Source organism: Pundamilia nyererei, unplaced genomic scaffold, assembly GCF_000239375.1.
Source record: "Pundamilia nyererei isolate P.nyererei 1_Seehausen unplaced genomic scaffold, PunNye1.0 scaffold00052, whole genome shotgun sequence".
In the NCBI taxonomy this organism is placed as follows: Eukaryota; Metazoa; Chordata; class Actinopteri; order Cichliformes; family Cichlidae; genus Pundamilia; species Pundamilia nyererei.
In genome coordinates, this window is record NW_005187453.1 from 2165662 (window position 1) to 2188914 (window position 23253).

The 23253-nt window shown below is 40.4% G+C and overlaps 1 protein-coding gene across 2 annotated transcripts; it reads left to right on the forward strand.

The window, feature by feature from the left end:
• The first annotated feature begins 1769 nt into the window (after positions 1-1769).
• Positions 1770-22865, forward strand: hgfa (hepatocyte growth factor a). 2 transcript variants are annotated; one of them, XM_005733474.1, is made up of 18 exons: positions 1770-1946; positions 5640-5799; positions 5956-6068; positions 6654-6768; positions 11659-11801; positions 11968-12088; positions 12240-12358; positions 15238-15409; positions 15535-15686; positions 16601-16694; positions 17798-17937; positions 19735-19767; positions 20006-20114; positions 20216-20290; positions 20947-21084; positions 21239-21345; positions 21460-21593; positions 21944-22865. In XM_005733474.1, the coding sequence occupies exons 1-18, from the start codon at positions 1883-1885 to the stop codon at positions 22109-22111; spliced, it is 2157 nt and encodes a 718-aa protein (XP_005733531.1). In that variant the 5' UTR covers positions 1770-1882; the 3' UTR covers positions 22112-22865. The 2 variants fall into 2 exon arrangements, with proteins under 2 accessions (XP_005733531.1, XP_005733532.1); XM_005733475.1 differs by having other exon boundaries at positions 15553-15686.
• The last annotated feature ends 388 nt before the right edge of the window (positions 22866-23253 follow it).

A 23253-nucleotide genomic window follows, 5' to 3' on the forward strand; every position in this document is an offset into this window, starting at 1 on the left:
CCATTTCTTCCCCCTCCTGCTCTCTCTGGAGGGCTTTAAGTCTGCCGCCTGTTAACGGCTGAAGTGTGGATTTCCTGTCAAATAAGGGTTAGAGCCCAACAAAAGTTCTGTACTCTAGTACCTAAATAGGATCACTTCCAGCTGCCCCACCTAAACACACACATTTCATGTCTTATAACGTCCCTATAGGGATTTATACTGTTCCTGTGGTGCTCAGTGTTGTCTTTATAGTGACCTTATTGTACCTTTATGGCACTTTTAAACTCCAGTGATCAGTGCAACAATAATAAAGATAGAGAACATTAGAAAGTTCTATGCTGCATTTTGCTCCAGCCAATCGTATCCCTTTATAAAGCAAATAATATAGTTGTTAGGACTGTGTAAGGTCACTTTACAATGTGCTATTACCATACGCCATGACTCTTGGAACTGTTTTCACCTCATATATATTTTTATCCTGTCTGATTCGCTCAGTCCCTGACAGATATTTTTCATTTTTGTCATTTGACTTCCCTGAGAACAATTGACCCTGTATGCCTTTGAAAGAAGATGCTCTCCCGTGATGGCGAGTCCGTGCAGATTTGGTGGCATGTTTGTCACTGTGAGGAGCACATTCATCATAGAGACAGTTATGATACGGACATGCACTGACACGCTGAATGACTGAAGAAACTCAGAGTGTTTTTGTATCAATTGGCTGGAGTTCAGAGATAAAGTATTTGCTGCAGTTTCAGTGTCTTGCTTCAGGGAATTTAAGTGAACTATTTCTTCCTTGTTTTATGTATTCTTTTATGTCTGTGCACTGTGTCTGGTACATTAGGTATTTTGCAACTGGCTAATCCACAGAGGATGCAATCAATACCTTGTGCCAAGATCTCTTTGGCGCAACATGTAAAGAATCCCATCTGCCTTTTTGGCTGAGCCACACTGAGGCAAGTGAGGAGGGACAGAAAAGGGGATCTTTCAAGAAAAAGCTCTTGCCTCATGATCACCAGACCAATAAAGGTCCTTTAATTATTTTTGCATGGCCTCAAGACAACACACTATGGCCACTTCAGCCTCAGTGCTCCACTGATGTAAAAGGGTGAACAGCTTCTACCAAGTATCATTTTATCTTTTACCTTAATCACAACAATTTAGCCATAGATCATGAATAAAGGTCCTCACCTTGGCCATGCAGAGTAGTGTTAGATCATAATTAGTTGCAGTCACGGATTTCTCAGCAGCAGATGGTCCAAGTGCAAAAGTTAGTGAGCTGTCTGTTTTTGGAAATGATGCATAAAGTATTTTTAAATGTAGCTACTAAAAAATTGTTAATAAATGAGTTTAATGTAGTCGAGTAATAAGTAGTTTATATGAACTTATAAATAAATAAAAATAGACTGCATCCTGCATGTCGATGGCAGATTAACAGCATATCTATAAAGCAATATTAAGTTATTTCTTTACAATTTATAAACTTCTTTTTAAAGTTAAAGGTTAAATTCAACACAGCAACCACCAAATGAGTTGCCAAAAACGGATTATATGTAACATTAATTCGTTTTCTTTTCCTTATTTATTGGTTGACAGTAGAATGAATGTAATCCATTGCTTCCGTTTAAAATTGGAAATTAAAAAAAGAACGGCATCTGGTTTTAATTTGAAATGGTTAACCGGAAGTCGTGCTATTTGCCCTGCTGCGCTTGACAGCAGAGAGACGCTGATAGTACAAACTTGAGAAAAAGGGGGTTGACCCGAGGACGTGTGGGTTTTTGGGAAGGTGACATCTGTGTGAGGAAGATAAGTCTTCTGCTCACCATCAGCCACTCAGAACTTCAAACAAGCTCCGAGTGCGTCGCTCTCTTAATCCGGATTCTAACTTGCACCCAAATCTTTAACCATGAGGACATACGTTTGGATTTATCAGGCTTTGCTCTGTGTTCTGCTCACTATTGTGGATACAGGTAGGACTTGAACGGTTCCAGTGGATGATAAATATCTGCACGAACTGGCTGAAATCTGATTGTTTTCCGTCTCTGCTTTTCATGCTTTCAAGTGAGAAATGAATAGAGAAATTGAGAATTAATTAGTGAGAGTGAAGAAACTTGCAGGGGAAAAATTAAAAGTGGAAATGGGAAAGGTGGAGAAATTCTATGTTATTTTTTTTAAAAGGGGGGATTCTGACAGTCGTGATTTTTTCTTGAAGTTTGTAGCTGCACTTCGTTTTGTACAAATAATCAGTTTTTAATTGCACACCATGACACTTCGTGCTTTTGAATGACCTTGATCACAGACCTCCTTCAGAAAAGTTCCTGAGAAAATAATAATGACTTACGTTGTTGTTTTTTGGTTTGTTTATTTGTTGTTGTTGTTGGTTTTTAGAAGGAATCAACTTTTTATAACCTTTGCGCTCTTTAAGACTTTGAATGAAATCATCACTCTTTTCACTTTACCTGCTGCTCTAACAGCAAATAGTTCAAGAGTTCACATTGGTGTGATTAAAGTTTCTGTAATTAAGACGGGATCTACAAGTTTCTGCCTCCACATTGAGGACGTGCACGGTTCTAAATTCCAGCTCCAAACCCGTTCCAGCGCACTTTTTTGGAATGACTCTGCTTCTTTGTCATGAAAATCTTTCATTGGTCGTGGTCCTTTTAGTAATAGACACTCCTGTGTCTGTTGGGCTTATGCCAGCTATAGAGAGGATGCCAGACAGCCTGGGGTTCACACACGGCAACCGGTCTTGTAAACGAGCACCGTGCGGGCTGCTCCTATGTTCACCAAGCGCTGATTATCTGGGGGCTGTCCAGAGTCACATCCGCCCCGCTGACATCTGACCACTGAATCCGTAGTTACCACCTCCAGGGGTGCCGACCCTGACATCTGACCGGCCCGGAGGTGAGGGGAAAGTAATGCGCGGCCCGGACTTTGGCTGGCCCTTTCGTGCGTTTCTCCCGATAGAGAGATGGAAACGGTGTGTGTGCGTATATGTGTGAGGGAGGGGAGGTGTGTGTGTGTGTGGAGGGTTTAACATCTGGCTGCTGAGCCCACTACCACATTTTGCGCTCTCTGAAGCAGATGTAATGTCTGCGTAATTCCCAGACAGAGGCGCACCTTTAACCTGTTACTTTCCTGTTGTTCATGTAATACAGATTTTCGTCTGCACTGTCCTAACATTTATATTCTTAATAATGATTATTATTATTACAAAGTGAGGTATTGTTACATAGGAAAGCGTGACTAAAACGCTTATCCAGCTGAGAGTTAAATTCTTTGCTCAAGGGCACCTAAGTGGAAGTTTCTGAGGTCAGAGTGTCGGCATTTCACCTTAGCTATCTGCATTTTTCAAGCTCAGCTAGATACTCCGAGCTGTTCCTCTAACCTGCGGCTGCCTCTTCTTATTAAATCTGATGTCTTTCACTCACTGAGCACCTTTTATTATAATCTTCAACCTCAGCAAATGTTTAGGATGTGGAGATAGCAGAAAGCTGAGTGCAAGGAGAGGAAGAGACTAAGTGAAATCTAATTGAGCAGCTTGGCCAGACATCAGGGCTGAAACAACACTGTGATGCGTGCCAGATGTGGTCCAGTGGAGCCCAAAAACATTAATAACACGTCCTCCCCGAAAACCATTTTCAACCACGAGGAGCCTCTAAACGCTCCACAGTTTACAATATCCTAAGTACACACACAGCGTCATGTGTCGGATCTTGGCACAGGAGCGTGTAGCTGTAATTCAGTAGCATAAGATCTTCCGGTGTGATTTATGTTGCACTTGCTCTTAATTGTAAACTCGAAACTATTGTGAGCAGACACACAACCCATCTAAAGATGTTCAGAAGCGTCTTTTACAGAAAGGTTTCATACCGCTGAAAGACGGGATCTTAACTTTTTCCAGTCCGTAAAAATGAATGATTTGCATCACTAGGGGGATTTAGGCTTTAAAATATGGTTTTGTCCTGCTTTTGAACCCAGTTGGAGCTCATATGCATCATGCCACATTGTTCCGATGGTAGAATTTCCTTTTGATGTACTTCTTTCTAGGAAAAAGCTCTCAACAAATGCCTATAAATAAAGCAAGAATGAATTATGTATTTGAAGCGTTTCCATTTTTCCACATGAGCATCCAGCCAATTGCCAATAGCTGAGAGACTATGCATAAAATTTGATACATAAAATTTTACTATATTGTAGAAATTATGAGTGATGTTAAAGTTTTCCTATGAAACAAGATCTGCCCCACCCCCCGTTGGTTTTGTTTTTTTGGCTGCCCAATCTGCTCATTTAAAGCACCTCAGACTGATGCAGGGCTTTGCTTCCGGCCACTTTTCGTACTGATTTTTTATCCTGAAACATAACCTGACTTACCTGTTACTTCAGCTGAGGCTGCACATTGTATCTAAAGAATTGCAGAACAGCTGAGCTTGGAACAGCTCCGGACTTGCACAAAACACTTCAGTGTGTGGATGCTGACGTGCCAGCAAACACAAGGCTTGAAGCAAACTATATTTGAAGGATGTTTTCATCATCAGCTGGCCACCCAGTTTACTGGATGATGGGGAAATAATTTCATCTTTTCTCCCTGTTTGATGCCAACTCGCTGAAACCAGCAGTCACGCTGCCTGATAACCTCAATGGTGACACCATGAGAAAACTTTAGTTCTTGGCAGTAGCTCCTTAATAACAGCACTAATATTAGAGCAGTGCATGACTAAGGTTTTATACTTTGTTAATGAAGATGCAGTATAGAAACCAAGATCCCTGGCCCACATCAAAAACAGTGGTTACAAATTGGCATACACAATTTGTGATCCATTCGATTACCAGAACGGCCCAAATGCTATTAATACCCCTGAGTGGAGTGAGGCTTTAAATGCTAATGGCTTCAAAGAACAATGCCACCTCAATGTCTTATAAGCAGCTTTCACAGAGCTGAACATTGTGCATTCTCATACGAAGATATCTGTGACCAGTCTTCAGGTGCAGAACAAAATATGTGGTGCTAGAAGCTTTGTGTTTTCTGCTTGTAGTCCAAGCAGTACTGAGCATCACCTTTAAGTGGACCTTGGTTACAGGCAGGTAAATATTCAATGTAGACAACAAAAGAGGGATTACATTTGCCAGCCCTAAAATAGTATTATCCCCAGGGGTCATCGGACTGATGACTCCTGATGATGGGCTGATGGGTTCCCAGACTGACCACTGATTAAATCAGTCCTTGCCAGCCAGCACTTATACAGTGTTCACAAGGACGCCAATGTTTAAGGCTTACGTGCAGTCATATTAGAAGACCCTGAAAAAAAATCTCTGGGGCAAAAGTAGTTGCCAGCTATATATCAAAGTCCAACAATAAAACAAAATTGGTTTACAAGTTAGATATGCAACTTTTACGGTGATATTAATGATATTTAACCTCTTAAAATCCAAAAGATGAGCAGTGATTTCATCTAGGGTTAAGGATAAGGTTTCAGCCAGATGCTAAACTATGAAATGTTGTCATTGTAAATTAAAAGTTTCATCGAAGATGCTTAAAAAGACGTTAAAAACCAGAGAGCAACTCCCATATGAGGTGATCCTTGGCGTAAACAGGCTTATTATCTGATCTAATGGATGTTTTAACATGTGCAGATCTCATGTTGTGTCCTTGTATTTTGCAGGTTGCTGCAGAAAGTCTCGTCAGTTATTACAAAGGTATGAAAAGACTGAAAGCCACATGCTGGTTTGCACAGACTGTCCTCAGCTCCCATTGATACGAACCAGCAACTCAGAGGAACGCTGTGCCCGGAAATGCAAAGTGAAGAAAAACTTCAACTGCAGGTGAATTATATTTTGTTCCTGTGTTTATCTGATTTCCCGCACATGGTTTTTTTATAACCAGGTTTCCTCAATCCTCTTGTTGTCCTTCTGGTATTTACACATTTTTCTTGTTTTATCAGTTGTTTATCTCTCAACTACTTCCTGGGTGTTTTTCAGAGCCTTTAACTTTCAGCGGCACAGCAAGAAATGCCACTTGCTTCCTTTTGACCGTTTCACCAACAATGTGCAGAAGCAGGCCAGCATCAACTTTACTTTATACGAAAAAAAAGGTAAATGGCAAAGCCCCAAAAATAATTCGATGTAATTCGCTTTTGTTTTTTTGTTTTTTTCTCATGAGAACATTCAGGTGCGGGGAGGTATTTACACGGGCAAAATGTGTAATTGCTGATTGCTCCTCAGTTTTTTAAGTCTTTGGTTTCTCTGTTGATGCAATAAAAGGAACCGAGCCACCTCTCCCCCCCGCTGTTTAATCACCCCAGCGGGGAAAGTCGCATGCAAAAGCACGTCAAAGACCTAAGTGGAATATAAACAACAAAAAATCATTGCTTACAGTCAGAGCGCAAAGCTCTCTCAAGAGTCAGCTATGGAATCTAGCACTTTAGACTGTGCTACAGAATTTACAAAAGCTCCCCCCGGTGACATTTAATGAACTTTAGGGAGTCGTCTGTTTAGGGAATAACACACAAGCTGGGATCTACTAAATGCTGGCTGTGAAAAAACAAAAATACAAAATGTACCATATATGGGAAAATAAAGTCCAGGAGGTCAAGGCTGTAAAGGCAAATTAACTTTTAATTGCAGGAATTATATCTGAATTAACACATATACTTTTTTATGCCTTTGCTGTTATTTAGATTACATAAGGGAGTGTATCACTGGCACCATGGACAACTACAGAGGAAGGAGGTCATGGACAAAGTCAAATATCACTTGCCAAGCTTGGTCAGATAATAACATCAATGAGCACACGTAAGTCATCTCTCTTTTTTTAAATTTATGCCTTTATTGGTGAGCAATCACAGATACAGAGAAGGAAATGCAACTGAAAGGGAGCAGCGCAGCCCCATCTGGAACCTACCATTTCGGCTGATGTGATTTACGCTATAATTGGGATGCTCCGAGTCCCGTCTTTTACACAGGGAAGTCAATAGCAAGTGCATTTTTCCATTCAGATCGTGTTCGAGGAAGAAGAGTTACTTGTGATGCCTTACTCAGCTGTACACCAGAGGGTTTTTTTTAAGGAAGAGAACATGTTAATCATTCACTTCCCCTTACCAGATTCTTGTAGATTTGAAACAACAGGCTTCAAAGCTTGCGTCTCTAATCTCCATGCTTCCACCACCTTCCTGGATGCTCCTTCTCTGTGTCTGACACTGAACAGGCCTCGGAAGCTGATTTATTGATGTTCAGTTCATCCCCTTGCACCTCTGGGGTTAAGGGAAGGCGGAGGCTCAGAGACAGTTGAACGTTTATCCAGAGTTAAGTCAGATTTCTTTCAACACATGTAGCCACCTCCTCCCCGGTGGGGCTGTTTATTTTTTTTGGAGCACTCCAGACCATCAGGTGTATCCCCGAAGATGTTTTCTCCCAGGCACAGCAAGGCAAAATCAGTGAATTTGCAAAGATGGTTCTGTGCCAGGGCCTCATTAGTGGTGCTCGTTAGTTATAAGATATTTTAACTGCAGCTAAGGCGGCGGGGTGGGGGTAATAATAACCGTTTGAAGAAGTGCAGTGTGAAAAAAAGTAGAATGGAGGTAAAAATGAAAGAAAGAAGGTGCAAAGACTTATAGACTGAAGTCATGTTCTGTCTGATGTCCAGCTGAGCTCACAAAGCCACAATATTACTGAGAGAAAATACAAGGTCAGTAATACAATCAAGAGAATGAAATGTTGATCCATTTTTACCCCCCTTCTTCCACATTCCCCTTAAGTCCTATTTTCATTTCAAGAAGCAGTTATTCACATTCTGAATCCTTTGTCATTGTTTATTTGGCACATGGTCCCAGTCTCCTTCTCAGTTAGAAGGGGACTTCTACCGTTTTGACTTTCGGAGGGTCACAGGGAGCTTACTTAAGGAAGATTTAATGGGTTACCTAACATGGGACTATCCCGCTGTGTGAGAATTACCACCATAATGAACCACGCACCATTTGAGTTTCAGGTAACTATTATTTTCACGCTTGACTGATCAGTGTGGGGCAGGGGTGATTTCTCAGGAGGTTCCCTTCCCGGAAAGGGACTTCCACCTGTTATCTATATTTAGTGTTTGAACCAAGGCTCCGAAAGAAATGTGCACTGATGTCCAGCCAAGCGTGGAGAATGGAATATTTTTCTTCGTATTAATAATAATAGATAATATTGTAATCATTTATCTGTACCCCTAGGGACTTTCTTTTGTTTTTCTACTAATTTTTCCAATGGGATGTCAGTGAATGCTCTCAGCTACAGGCACACGCATAGTTACAGCTTTGATTTATGATTTTCTTGAATAGAAAATATTTAGCATCTTAGTAGTTTAACCTTTGAAAGTTTAACCTTTCAAAACATAGGGAAAAAGAGATTAGCAACACGCTGCACAGAGATTAATTATTCTAAAAAACAGGGAACTATTTTTCTGTTTTCGAAAACATTTATTTAACCTCCTAGGACCTGGCATCCATAAATGTGGACATCACATTTTGGGTTGTCTAGACCAAAATACTAAATTTTGCTCTACAAGGGCCTCATATCCACTTACGAGGACATTATACTGCCACTGTTCTACTGAAATTTTAAACAAATATCCTCATATGTGGATCTCATTTTTCTCAGAAACAAAAATCGGGTAAAAAAAAAAAATTTGGTAATTCTTTGTTTTTACATTCATCGGGTCCCAATATGTCCAAATATCAAAGAGAAATTAAAAATGCATGCCATGGAAGAGTTCAGGTCTTAGGAGGTTATCAATGCGGTAGCTAAAATTGTTAGCTAATCATTTGGCAGCTAAAATTGTTAGCTAATCATATGGAAACTGATAAAACCAGTGAGAGTAAAAAATAGTCTTTGGCTGAAATAGATAAAAGTATGCATTAGTAGTTGCCTAACAGTAGACCTATCCACGAAGTAAAAATTAATAGGCCTCAGTTAGAATGCTAAATGATACATTTCATGATAGTGCTATTATTAAAAAAAGACTGAACAAGTATGGCTAGCAGCTAAAATTGTTAGCTAATAATATGGAAACCGATTAAACCAGTGAGAGTACAAAATAGTCTTTGGTTGAAATGGATAAAAGTATGCATTAGTAGTTGGCTAACAGTAGACCTATCCACAAAGTAAAACTTAATAGGCGTCAGTTAGAATGTCAAATTATACATTTCATGATAGTGCTATTACAGAAAGACTGAACAAGTATGGCTAGCAGCTAAAATTGTTAGCTAATCATATGGAAACCGCAGTGGTTTTGCAAAGGGGTATCTGAACAAACAACAAGACTTCTTAAAAGGCATCTGAGACCAAAGAGGAGACTTTGTCCAAAATGCAAGCTAGCAAGAAACTAGCAACAAAACCTCATACCGATTGTCAAGCAAAATGGTGGTGATGATGGGGGCTCTTGAAGCCACAGCACCTAGGCACCTTGCAGGCTGCGACTCAACTATGAACTTCTCAGTATATCAAATAATTCAAGAGTCAAATATGAGACCATCTGTATGACAGCCAATGCTTGTCTGAAACAACAACAACAATCTGAAGCATAGCAGCAAATCTACAACAGAAAAGCTGAAAAAGAAAAAAAAATCAAGGTGTTACCATGGCCCAGTAAAAGTCCAGATCTCAACCTGATTGAAATGCTGTGGCGAGTCCTTAAGAGAGCTGTACATAAAGGTGGTTCTGCAAGCTACTTAATGGTGGAGTGTAGTTAGTTTTTCACAAGACTGCATAGATTCTTGTGACTACAGTGAGTTTGCTTACCATAAAAATTGGAAACAGAAAAATACAGCTGTGCATGGTTGATTTAATTATTAATTAATGAGCAATGCTGTAGGCGTAGATGTGCTGGTTCACAGATGTTGTCACATTTGGATAGCGTCAGGCCAAGCCAGACTAAGCTGTAGCCATATTTAAAAGATGAGACTGAGTTCTCATACCCTCTCTGAAGTAGCAAATTTCTTTAATTTTATATCATTTCCTTTCGGCACAGAGTTTTCCGTTGCACCTTGCTTCCAGAAGTAATTATTTATGCACAAAGATAAATTGTGTCTTGGTCTGCTTGCTTTAATCTCCGACTGCTTTATTATTCGGATGCTCTAGTACTAAATCACAGCATTGTTCCACCAGGTGTGAGTATTGATAGACATTTTGCAGCAGTTACTTCAGGTCTAGATTTCATCTTGAGTGTTACCCCAAATCCAGCCAATATGTTTAGTCGTCCCCGAGAATGAAGCATGTGCACATAGTGTCTGCCTGTGCTCCGCTGGGAACAGATTTTGGCAAGGAGATGAATAGCTGGTCAACATCTGTTAGCACAACATCATTATGACTAACTTGCTCCCATGCTGGGTCCTTTTTTACGGAGCTTCAGCAGATGCAGACTTTTCTTTCTTTTTGCAAAGTGAGTAACCTTGTAATTCCATTTATAAATTAAGGATATTGTATTATGATCGAGATACAGCCTATTGAGCTTTTGATTTACACTCAGCAGATGTGAGTTTTGGCCCGTGGAAACTGCTGCTTTGGAGGGGAACAAGTGTTTTTGTTTTAGTTTGGGCTACATGCATAAGTGAGAACTTGGTGTATGGCCTGTTATATTTTGACACATGTAGGTAAAACTATGCATTTTAATGGTCCTCCCTTTCGTTCTCCTTTGCACTCAGCTTCTCTTGACCAAGTCAGATGCCTGTGATTTCTCCCACCTCTGGGCTGACTGATGTTGTACATTATTAGAGAAATCTTGCATAAGCCTCTGGGCACAAAGGGGAAAGCAGAGCAGACTCCCTTAAGAGTCATTGCCTGAGGTAGTTTTTAGACAAGCTGCTAAAGGGAGGGTGGCCTCTACCTCTTTTACTTTTTTTAATTGTTCCTGCAAGTTGTTTCTTACGTCATTAGTTAAACAATGAACTTATTCCCTTTTGCTCACTCCATTAAGATTTTTGTGTGTACTGGAATCAGTCTCTTCACTTGTTTCTTTTCACCTTTTCTTCTGCCTTGCTTCAATGTCTCCCTGGGTGGGAGGGGGGATAGTGGTCGGCATGTATCAGGGAGTTGCTGACATACCGGCTTTTGGTCGCCTTGCCACGAAAGAAGACAAATTTCCCACACTGTCCATTTAGTATGGGAATCCCCGGACTGTACAGACTTGCTTGGACGGTCCGGGTTCTGTTTCTTAAAGTCTTGTTCACTACATGGAGCCATTGGGGATTAGGTTTAAACATGTTCACAGGGCAGCCAGCAAAAGACCTGCATGGGATGCTCCAAGTGGTGCATAACGGTGTTCTGTGCTATTGGAGATTGCTGTGCTGTGACAGTTTCGCTGCTTCATACTTGAAGGAGGGGAGATGTGGTTGGAGTCACTAAGGCGATTGTGCAGGAGGTGCAAATCTGGCTAAAGCAGGCATATTGATGCCTTATTTGCATAAGATTGCTGCGAGAGGATGTAAAATGTAACCCGGTCTTGCTATCGTATTTCACAGAGCGGAGGCATACGCCGTAATGTAAATGCCTTTTGAATTTATTTGGGTTGTTACTGAGAGCACTAGCGTGCAGGTGTGGTACTGTAAACAAAACCAGAGCAGTCAAGTGTGCAAGTACTCCCAGAAATGTATTTATACAGCTTACAGTATCAGGTAACACTTTCAGTTATGTGTGTCTACACCCCTGTAGGTTTTATCCAGATAGGTACCCAACGCAAGACCTGAGGCACAACTTCTGTCGGAATCCTAACAACGATCCCGGTGGTCCGTGGTGCTACACCACAGATCCCAATGTACGAGCTGAGGAGTGTGGCATACCACAGTGTTCAGAAGGTGAGACCCATGAAGTATTAGCACTAGAAAATAAGATTTAAACAAATAAAACCAAAGGAGATTTATCCGTTGCGTGGTTCTTTTTTTTTTTAAAGGACACGATTCTTTTTCGATTTCCTTCATAGGCAAAAGAACATTTTGATAACTGTTGCTTCTTTGTTGACAGATGTCTGCATGACATGTAACGGGGAGGATTACCGGGGTAAAATGGACCATACAGAGAGTGGCAAAGAGTGCCAGAGATGGGACTCGGCAAGGCCTCACAAACACCCCTTCCAGCCCAAGAAGTAAGCTGCAGATCACATAGTAATCTTTCTCACAGATAACAACAGCACACATCCATGACACAGGCTTAAAAAAGAGAGGTAAATCTCATGATTTGTTATGGCTTACTTAAATCCACCTTCTTTTTTTAACATTCTCTGTCCCTCTTTTCAGGTATCGGGACAAAGATTTAAAGGACAACTACTGTAGGAACCCGAATAACCGCCTCCGTCCTTGGTGTTACACCATGGATCCCAAAACTCCATGGGAGTACTGTAACATCACTGTGTGTGGTAAGAGACTGTGCACTGTATATACTCCAAATCTGAGGCTAGGGCTTTGAGGACAAAGTCTTCAAACAAACTGAGAGCAACAAATTATTGTTTTACTCGGATTTATGACTTTATATTGGTTCAAAATGCATTACCCTTGCAGCATTCATGTGTCACACATGTAAGAATGTAATACAGGATTCAGAAGTGAACATATGATTGAGCAAGCTTTGGTTTTTGGATTTGGTTTTTACCACAAGCAAGTTGTTTAAATGTTCAACAGGGAATCGATACATACAAGTTTTGGTGTCTTTGGAGCAGTTGTGGTCAACCGAGCTAAAAAAAAAAAAAGGTCCCCTTCTCCCCAGCAAAGTCTCAGGAGACTTTTGTTTATCCGGATGGTGTTTTCATGTGGGCGTTTGCTCCAAGTCATTCTACCTCAGCAAGGGACATTAAATAGGCTGTTTGCAAGAGGGCAGTTATAACTTCACAAAGCTTGAAGTGTTTTACTGAAGCCATTTAGGGCTATAAAGTGGAGGACTACAATAGAGGTTGTTATGCCAAAATACCACACATTGCAATCGGAAAGTCTAAAAGTTGTTTCAGTGGTGTAAACATTGATTGCAAAATGATGCAATTTTATAGAGAAATTAGAGAAAAGACCTGAAATAATGCACAAAGAGCAAAACAGTTGCATATGCTTCCTTACAGGGCATGTTGGGTAAAGGGATGATTTGTTGAACAGGAGAATGATGGATGTGAATTATATTGCGTGGCCATAAAAGTAACACTTTTTTGGTGGGCTCTTATTTTGATGCCTTAACTTTCACATTATGGCAGCCATATTTGCATAAAGATTATGTTAAAAAAAAAAGGTCCTCCCAAACTCTAGCAGACAGATAGAAGTGTACTTGGCACCTGTTTGTGGCTTACATCGGCCAAGCCCCTTGTAATGCAAAACCTTGAGCCTTTATACAATTTAAACAGATGAGCAGCACGGTGGAATCGTTGCCTCACAGCAAGAAGGTCCTTCCACCGTCAGGCCGGGGTCTTTCTGTGTGGAGTTTGCATGTTTTTCTCATGTTTGCATGGTCTTCTCTCCGGGTACTCTGGCTTCCTGCCTCAGTCCAACGACATGCAGTTAGTGGGGTTAGGTTAATTAGTAACTCTAAATAGCCCATAGGTGTGAATGTGAGTGCAAATTGTCGTCTGTCTATGTTAGCCCTGCAGCACTGGCGACCTGTCCAGGGTGTACACTGCCTCTCGCCCTAAGACAAGTGGGACAGGCTCCCCCCCATCCCCTCGGCGAGCCAAAGAGAATGGATGGATGAATGGAGTTATATTTAAAAAAAAAGGCCCATATATTTGTCACAAAGGGGAAAATTATATATATAAAGTTTGTTTTTGTTTTTTTACACCAGGCAGTAAACATGACGTTAAGCATGTTAACATGTGTGCCTTTGACTGATTCATTTTTGGACCCAGGAATTGCAGTTTTTGGCATCTTTGCGTTGCCTCCAGAAGTTGGATCTAAAATGTTAAACAGTGAGCTTAAGAGGTGCTAGTAGAGATATTTGCTTTGACAGTTCCTACTGATTCCAGGTTTTGCACTAAGGAAACCCTTCTGGGGTCATTCACTGATCAAAAATGACTGTCCTGGAAGATGGAGAAGGTGGAAATCTGAGTGATACTAGGTATGAATGTGCATTTTATAACAGACAGGTATAGCTAACTGGGTTGTGCAGATGAACCATTTGCCCAAAGTCTTCTCCAGGGGCCTGGGTTATAGTCCACGCTGGACCCTTTATTGCACGTTGTTCCACCCACTCTCTCTCCCTATAAATATATGTATATATAATTCAGTAATTAAAGTATGTGTCTGTTATACACTGTTGTATTCTGGATGTTAGTTAAACTTTTTTTTTTTTAGTTTTGTCCCATACGGGGACAAGTATATATAACATGTTGCCTTTATATATAATTGAAAAGACAGAGAGAAAATGAAATCAATGGAAATTAGAAAAGATGTTGCGAAATTGGAGAATTTGCATTGAAATATTCCCATATGCACACCCACAACCTCACAGAGCATCTCTCTTTGTCTCTGTCAGACACATACACGCATTGACTTTACTGTACAGGTTATGATTTACAGCGAGCATCTGCATTTGTCCAGATGTGTGTATCCCTCAATGCCTGCCCTTAGAAAGATAAAAACCACTGACCTGTGCTACACTGTGCACACAGATACTGGCATGCATTACATCAAGCCAAAGAATCCTTTTGCACACGCCTTCTCGTTTCAACCTCGAAACATTCCCTCGCCTCCTCCATCTTCCCCCATCCCATTTGTCAAAGGCTAAAGAAACAAAGACAGAAATCTGGAAATTGCTCACTGTGTAGTGCTACCCCTGCACTGCTATGCGGAACACCAGAATTCCATCTAAAGATGTTTGGAATAGTCTGCCAGTGGATAATATCGACCAAATCAGACTGGGTTTGTTGCCATTTTCTTTAGTTGGCCTGCAATAGAGAAATTCACAGGAATCATAATGTCAGTGTTTAATTTTGAAGCAAAGGTATAAATAAGATCAGGCTTCGAGCTCTGCGACTTGTTCTGTCAGCAAGTTAACCAACTTCTCATTGTTGTGGATGTCCATACGTGAAAGAATGTCAGGCACCACTGGTATGAACACACAGTAAGTTTCTATTACTATACAAGCAGGGGGAAGGGCTACTGTTTTTGATCATCTGCCTCTAGGTTAAACATGACACATTCTTGTAGGGATTAATATTCCCCTCCTTCTCTTCCTCCCTCATTCCTGACTACAGTTTGCTTTTTCAGTGACTTTCTCTTTTTTTGCATGCTTCCACCTTACAATGACATTTATCTGTTTCAGGTTCAGACCCTACCGAGGACTCCGATGTTGAAGTAACAACTTCCTGTGTCCAGGGAAAGGGCACAGACTACCAAGGCACAATGAATGTCACCCCGGAAGGTGTGACATGCCAGCGCTGGGATTCCCAGTTCCCACATAGCCACTCATTTCTTCCGCAGAACTACAAATGCAAGTGAGTAACGGCTGCTTCATAGCTGCTGACAGCATGGATTCACTTCTCTCAGGAATGTCAAGAAGAGTACTTGAAAGTATTTTGTGCATTTAACACCATCATCGGCATCATCATTTAAATTGTAGTTTGTGTGTGTGTTATAGAGACCTCAGAGAGAATTACTGTCGCAATCCTGATGGTGCAGATTACCCATGGTGCTTCACTACAAACCCTAATCAGAGGATAGCCAATTGCACCCACATCCCCAGATGTGGTGCAGAGGCTACACAAAAAGCAGGTAAATTCTATGAAAATTAATTTCTGAGAATTGCTCAGTGTTTTGGGGAATGCAGTTGTTTGCTTTGTATAAAAAAGGGAGTAACAGCAAGCACAGCCAATCGTGTTTATTTAGTGTTTTAAAAAATGTATTGTAAAAACAACTTAGAGTCTTGTCATCACTTTTGAGTAAAGGTTATGGCTCAAAGCCAGGTTCATTTGACATAAAGCCAAAATCGGCTTTGTTAAATCTTTTTTTGTTATATCAGTTTAAAGAAATACATTCTAAAGTGTTCAATGTTGTTGCTTTTAGACAGGGCCAGATTGCTTTCTTCAGTCTTTAATTTTGAGAATATATATTTGCAAAAGTGTCGATCTTTTCTCCTAAAATTACTAGAATATTTTAAAAGTAAATAACAAAGTACATTCAATCAATTACTAGGAAATTTCCATGTTGAATTCCAAACTACAGATGTTTTAAAAGAGATGTCATGCTTTTGTAAAGTAGAAGAATACTGCTCTCATGAGACTGAGCCACTTGGCAAAGGGCTGCCCAACGAATTCCATTTCATGCAAGAATAACAACACCAGACTTTGGCAATAGCTGCTCGTTGTCATTTCCCATGTTTCTCTGCTTTGCATTTTGTAGAACACACACGTCTCAAAGCAGCCAGTCAGTTTGCAACTAAAGACCCTTCTCTGATTCTATTTAAGACCAGAAATAATGAGATTTGGGAGACACCGTTTACACAGAGACCCATAATATTAAATGGTCCAAACCACAAAGACAAGCATAGACCCAAATTCTTTCTCTGTCTCTGCAAGTACATGAATTTGTGTTTGTGAGTATTCCACCAACATGAAGAGGTGTTGGGCTCACTAAGCTTCAGCGCTTTAACAAAGTCATCTGAATAATTTTATCCTGTTCTATCTCAGAGTGTTATGAAGAGAATGGAGAGACTTATCGGGGCACTTTATCCATAACTCGATCGGGGATTCCCTGTGCAGACTGGTCACATCACATAAACAGGTAATGAAATAATTTGTTCTGCAAAGACTTTTGTTGCATTTCTGTTGTTGGCTCCCAGTGCAACTCCAGCCGTACCGAGCAACCCTGCAACTGTTTCCTAGAGAGATTGACATTCTTTTCAGCTCACTTGATGAGTGTTTGTTGACAACTTAGCTCCCATTGCCTTGTGAAAATCCCTTTCAAATGAATGAGGCTAAGCACTGAAAACAAACAGCAAGAGGAAATCAGGGGTTCCACAGGGGTCAATACCAGGTCCAATTATTATTCATCTAGCTGACGAGAGGAAACCCAAGGGTGCTCTCAAAGTGACCCATACTGGGGGAAAGACTGCCCGCTCCAAGGCCGTTACTTCACGCTGAAGTCAGCCTGTTGGAATTACTTAATTTACAGGAATTTTAAAAGCCAAAATGGCACAGACAGATGGACATGTTCCAGAGCCGACCCTTGACCCCAGGAAGTGCTTTCTTAGGAAAGTAGATCAAAGCCAATCAGCTCCCTCCCGTAGAATGCAGCCAGCGAGTCTACTCTGTTCAAGGCTCAGGGTCATACTAGGAAACATGCTCAGAGCTACAACATTGTTTAACATTCTCCTGGGAAGTAGAATTGTCTTCACCCCCTTACAAATTATCAGTTGATTAGAATCCTTTTTGTGTGCGCGTGTCTGAACTCTTACCAAGTGACTGTTTTTTTACGGGTATTGTGGATGGCTTAGATGACACACAATTAGATATAAATTCCTACAAATCAGAAGCAAAACTGCATCATTCCATAGAGGATGTGGTTCCTGCTGGTCTGAACCCTGCTGAACGCTTAGACTGCATACTTTTGAACTCCCATGAGCACTCTTCGCAAAACTCTGCGTTTCCTTCTACAGGCTAAGCAGCAAATGTTGAGGATTCATTGCATTATAGGAGAGCCAGAGTCAGAATTTTCTAGGCATTCCACGGTTACTTTCGTGTGTATGTAATATATGTGCCTGACAGCATTTGTGCAACTCCATGTACACATGTGCCCACCTTTATGAGATATGACCCAGTATTAGTTTTTGTCTTTCTGCAAAATAACACATGGGATATGATAATCTGTATTTGTGTGTTTTACAGTGGGGATTCTCACTCTACGGTGTCCCATGTAGGGCTGGAGAAGAACTACTGCAGGAACCCAGATCGCGACAGACACGGCCCCTGGTGTTACACCAGTCCAAATAACCGCCTGGCCTGGGATTACTGTAAACTAAAACACTGTGAGTTCCTTAAATAAACATTTACCCTATGTAAGTTTCGGTAAGTAGATAATATCTGTGTTTACCCAAGTAGAATGAGAATGAAAGATATCTGTGTATGTGTGTATGTAAATGTGTAGTCAGTGCCAATATCTGATAAGCTTTGAGAGCCAAAGACCAACAGGACCACAACTCATCCATACTAATACTAAATACTCACACATACTAAACAAGTGTGATATAACTGTTGACTTTCCAGAACAGATGGATGTTTATTATATCATCCGGTGGTTTGGAGGCCACAGCTTTGAAGCCACAAATATTTAATTTTGCCATATTGGGCTTTTTGATGTTGGATGTGATGATATTTGGATGAGAAGGCAGACCTGCAGAGCTGCCAGCTAACACTAGCTTGGTTTGTAATTGGTTCTGTAATTCACTATATTAAATGAGATGCTATTATTTGGCTAATGACAACAAGCTTAAAGTAAAAACTATGTACCCGAGTGACTTTAACTGCAGCCAAACCCAAACAAAGCAAAACAGCATCATTTCTGGCAGCCAACTCCTTCCTAATGCTTACATTTAAGTCATAAATTTGATGTTTATAACTTGGGTAATATATAAAAAGAAACACCACCATACAGTCAGTGTAAATGTTAGCTATTAGCCATCAAATCATTTTCATTCTTTGCTGTAAATGTGTTTATTTTTGCTTCAAAGTTGGGCATTTAACATGGGAGTGTATGCATGCACAATGTAATAGATGGATCACTTTTGAAACCTCAAAATGAGTGATCACCATCTTGGTTATGAAAAAAGATGTGATTATAAAGGGTGGGTCTGACTTAAACCACAAGCTTATTGGCTAAAAAGTTTTAGCTAATGACTTTCTGTACTGGGTTCATTTTTCATACCCAGAAGCTACATCCATGTTTTGTACCCACTTTGGCCTTTGCGGATTGATTGGCTTTCTGAACCTGTCTTAAGTGGCCATTAGAGCAACTGCAGTTTTTGGCACTTGGGCATTACCTTCTTTTAAAAGCTTTAAAGCTGCTTAGGAATATATGTCCCTATTTAATTTTGTGCTAAGCTAACCAGCAAGGCTGTGTTAGGTAGCCTGTAACACCCAGGAGAGAAGCATTGCTCACAAATCAATAACATGGCTGTCTTTAAAGGCAGAGAAGCTTGTTATGAAACTGAGGGGTACTAAATGTGCTTCCTTTTTATCAAACAAAGAAGAAGTTTTCAGAGCCTTTGGGACTGTTTAAATGGGACATCTGAAAGAACATGTAATGACATTTAGAACAGAAGAAGTGCTGATGTGTGGGTGTAGTACATTGAAATAACACAAGTGATTTAGCTTCGTAGCCTTTACTGACTTCAACCAAAATATCATAATTGTTTTCTTGCACAGCTTTCTGGGCGGCTTACGTAATCTGTTCGCTGTGGTTTAGTCCAATTGGCAGAGAATACACGATGCTCAAACAGCAAACAGATGCGAAAGTCTGTTGCCATTTCATTTGAGAAAACACACACTTGGGCCACTGGATCCTGCATGTTCTTTGGCTGGTTTCAGTGAAGCTGCATTGAATATTTTCCATAATGTAAAACACGTCTTCCGTGAAGTTTTAAGGTCTCGAGCAAATCTATTTGTTGCGGTTGCTGACTAATATAGCCCCCAGCAATTATTTCGATCCAGAGATAAGCCTTTATAAAGTATAAAAGGCTGTCATATTTACTCAGGTTTCATGTTTTGTATGTTCCCTGCTGCTGTGGGGTGTATGTTCATATTGTACTTTGCTTTACTTACATCAGGTGATTCAGCTACAAAGGCTCCTCAGACAAATAGTGAGTATGTCTTTTTCTTTCTTTTTACCAAAAATGGTCCTCTTTCTCATGTGCTTATCTCTGATCTCCTTCCTTTCCTCTGTAACTCTCTCTCTCTCTGTAGATCAAGTCAGTCTGTTGATATTTACCTAACTGAACAAATAGTTTCCTTTTGAAGTTTTGATAAATATTTTCCAATGGAAATGTTAAAAAACTACATCTGTCTAACACACAGTATCAATTATATCTCCTTGCTTAGTTCAAACGAGGCCCAAGATATCATGCTTTGTGCACATAAACACCAGAATAGTTGGAGGACATCAAGTGCGAGGTACAGATGGCAGCTGGGTTGTAAGCATCCAAAGACAGTAAGTGTTTTCCAGTCTTTGTTCTTTAGAAGCCTAGACCTTCATCCATGTTTATGCTGTGTACTGTGATCGATCCATTTTTCCTTCTTACCTTTTCCTAGGAAGGTCCATTTGTGTGGTGGCTCACTAATCAGAGAGAACTGGGTTTTGACAGATCAGCAGTGCTTCACCTCCTGGTAATTTCTCTCCCTTTTCAGACTTTACTTTACTTTCTTTCTTTAAAAACGCTTCCTTTGCTGCTTCTATCTATAATTGCTTAAAGGCTGCACAGCGTACTGCCAGACAGACTTGACCTGAGATAGGGACCGCATGTTTTGGACTGCTGTTTAACCTGCAGTTGCTTATGTCAGAACTAATCATATTGTCCTTGTGCAATGTCTCTGTCATGTGTAGTACTGGCTTTGATTAAAAAAAAAAGATCCCTTTTTTCTGTAGTAATGTGCAATGCTGCAAGTAATACATATGGTGTAGATCAGCAGCTTTTAGCCGATATTTTGATTTAGCGGGGAGCCTCGAGGTGCTTGAGGCCTTGCCTTTTTTTTGGCTTTTTTCTCTATGAAAAAAATACACATTTGCCATTCAGGAAATGTTATTTTAAGAAAGTAAGTGTGTTTTTGAAAAATATCAAGATCTAGTGGAATGTGTTAACTAAAAAAAAAAGTAGTATTTGTAAAGACAGTTTTGTGAGATTTGTTTAAAAGAGAGGCTGCTCTAGATCTGGGCAGGATTTCCTATTGAATCCGGTCAGTTGAATCATCGTTTGGCTGTAATCCACTGTACGACTCAAAAAAACTGTATGACTCTGTCTTACACTGACTCTTGTAATCATCAGCGTTCCAGATCTCCGGGATTACAGTGTGCAGGTCGGTCTGCATCACCTCGATGAGTCTAAAAACCGACCGCGACTACGAGTCTCTCGCCTGATCTGTGGCCCAGACGGCTCCAACCTAGTAATGTTGAAGCTAGCAGAGTAAGTGCTCAGTTAGTGGCTAGTGTCAGCTGATTTATGCTTCTAGTTAAAGAAAAAGACAGTGATAGAAAATACTGTGAGTGCTTTAAATTTAAAAAGAAAGGTCGTGCAACATGCTTTGGCTTTTATTTGTGATGATTTCTGTTGGTTCTAGTCCTGCCCCTGTGTCTGAAGGTGCATCCACCATTCATCTTCCCGTGAAAGACTGTCGCATCCCTGAAGGCACCAACTGCACCATGTATGGATGGGGGGAAACCAAAAGTACTGCCTTCTTTCAACCACATGCTGCTTTCCATGTTATTTTTTAATGACAAAAAAACCCACTGTTCCTTTTACAAATTGCTTATTGTGTTTTTTGTATCCTTCTCTGTGCAGATACTGGACACGATGAAGCCCTTAACTCTGTAATCATGCCGATGGTGGACAACGACATGTGCTCGCACATCAAAGAAGACGCCGGGGAAAGCAGAATATGTGCTGGCGGGAAAAGGGGAGAAGGCGTGTGTGATGTAAGGATCTCAAATCGCCAAATGCATCCTGAAGCAAAACAACATGGATGTGAACTGAATGCTCGGTGCTTAAAGGATCATTTCACCACAATTGTGTAACAAACACCATTTATTGGAACTACTTTCTACTGAAGAAATAGTTCCCTTTGTTGAGCAGCAGGTGTTTTAAAGAGCCAAATAACACCTAAGCCTTTTGAAGCCAGTAAGGCTTAAATGGAAAAATATGTTTGTTTTGTGGGTGAACTGATATTTTAAGCATTATATTATTATCATTATTATTATTATTACTATAGACTTGCTTTGGTGTAATTATTGCTAATCCACAGTCTGTCTTTATTTTGTTCTTGCAGAGGGACTACGGTGGCCCACTGGTTTGCCAGGAACATGAGCGCAAAGTCATAATTGGTGTGAGCATCCAAAGGACAAAATGTGCCTCATCACAGCCAGCACTTTTTGTTAATGTTGCTTTCTACTCAGAGTGGATATACAAAGTCTTCAGACTTTACCCGAATGTGTAAAGAAACTAATGGAGTGGTGTGAAAAGCAACCCACAGGGGACTACCATAGCTTGCAAGAGCTGACAGAGGAACTTGGGCCACAAATCTCCAACATGGATTATTGGGTGGCATACAGAAAACGACTGTATGATAGTGACAAGTTTGGATTTTATGGTGGAATCTGTCGCCATCTGTAGATGACATCTAATTGGTTCTCACCCATTCTTCGATTTTGCAAATGAGGAGATCTCGGCATTTTCGAAATCAAAGTCTTGTGCACATAAACGGAGTGCAAATTGTTTTTTTTGACATGTTCAGAATTTCTGAAGCCATGCAAACAATGACAGTGAGGAGGACACTTGTGATTCAGTATTATCTCCTGGAATATACTTGAACCCAACTCTTTGGTGGTTATCACTTTAGGTAGCCTTCATTGACTGGGACCTTTTCTTTTTTTTAGATGAAGAAAGAAGAATTTTTTTAAGTGTCGAGCTGGTCTTTTTACCTTAAACACAAGCGATGTGGATTGACATAAATGTGGCCTTCATGACATAAAAAGGTACATATCTGGTATTAAGGTGATTATCACAGCAACTAAAGGTGTCCATGTCCCAGAAAAGAAAATATATGCGTGAAAATGTCATTACAATCTGCCTATTATGTTCCCTTTGTGAAAATAGCCTTTCAGCCTGGCAGTGCTAATTGTGTGCAGTAGCTGAACTACCTTTTCCCCAGTTAGCTGTAACTATTAGTTTTCCCCATGAGAGGGTCTAAGTAAGACTGAGCAAACTGCTCCAAATCTTATGCTAATATTTGTAGCATGAGAGAAAGAAGAGCCATGCCAAATATAACATGGCTATTTGGTCTCCAGTTTGGAGGGAACTGTGGCCCCTGGCGGGCTGTGTGTGGTCAGTAGGATATTTTATAGGTTTTGGGGTTTTTTTGTTTCATGGAAAGCGACTCTGTATGTGGATACCTGCAGATTTGTTTTGTTTCTGCTGTGCTGTATAAATTTATAGGTCTTATAGATCTGGAATATTTTTGGGTCACTCGGTAATGTCAGATTGGCTTATTTGTGCTTAAGTATGTTTAATATTTAAAGAGACTGGTTGCTTCTAAGTAATGTATATTTATTTTTCTAAATGAAAAAAACTGTTCCAAAA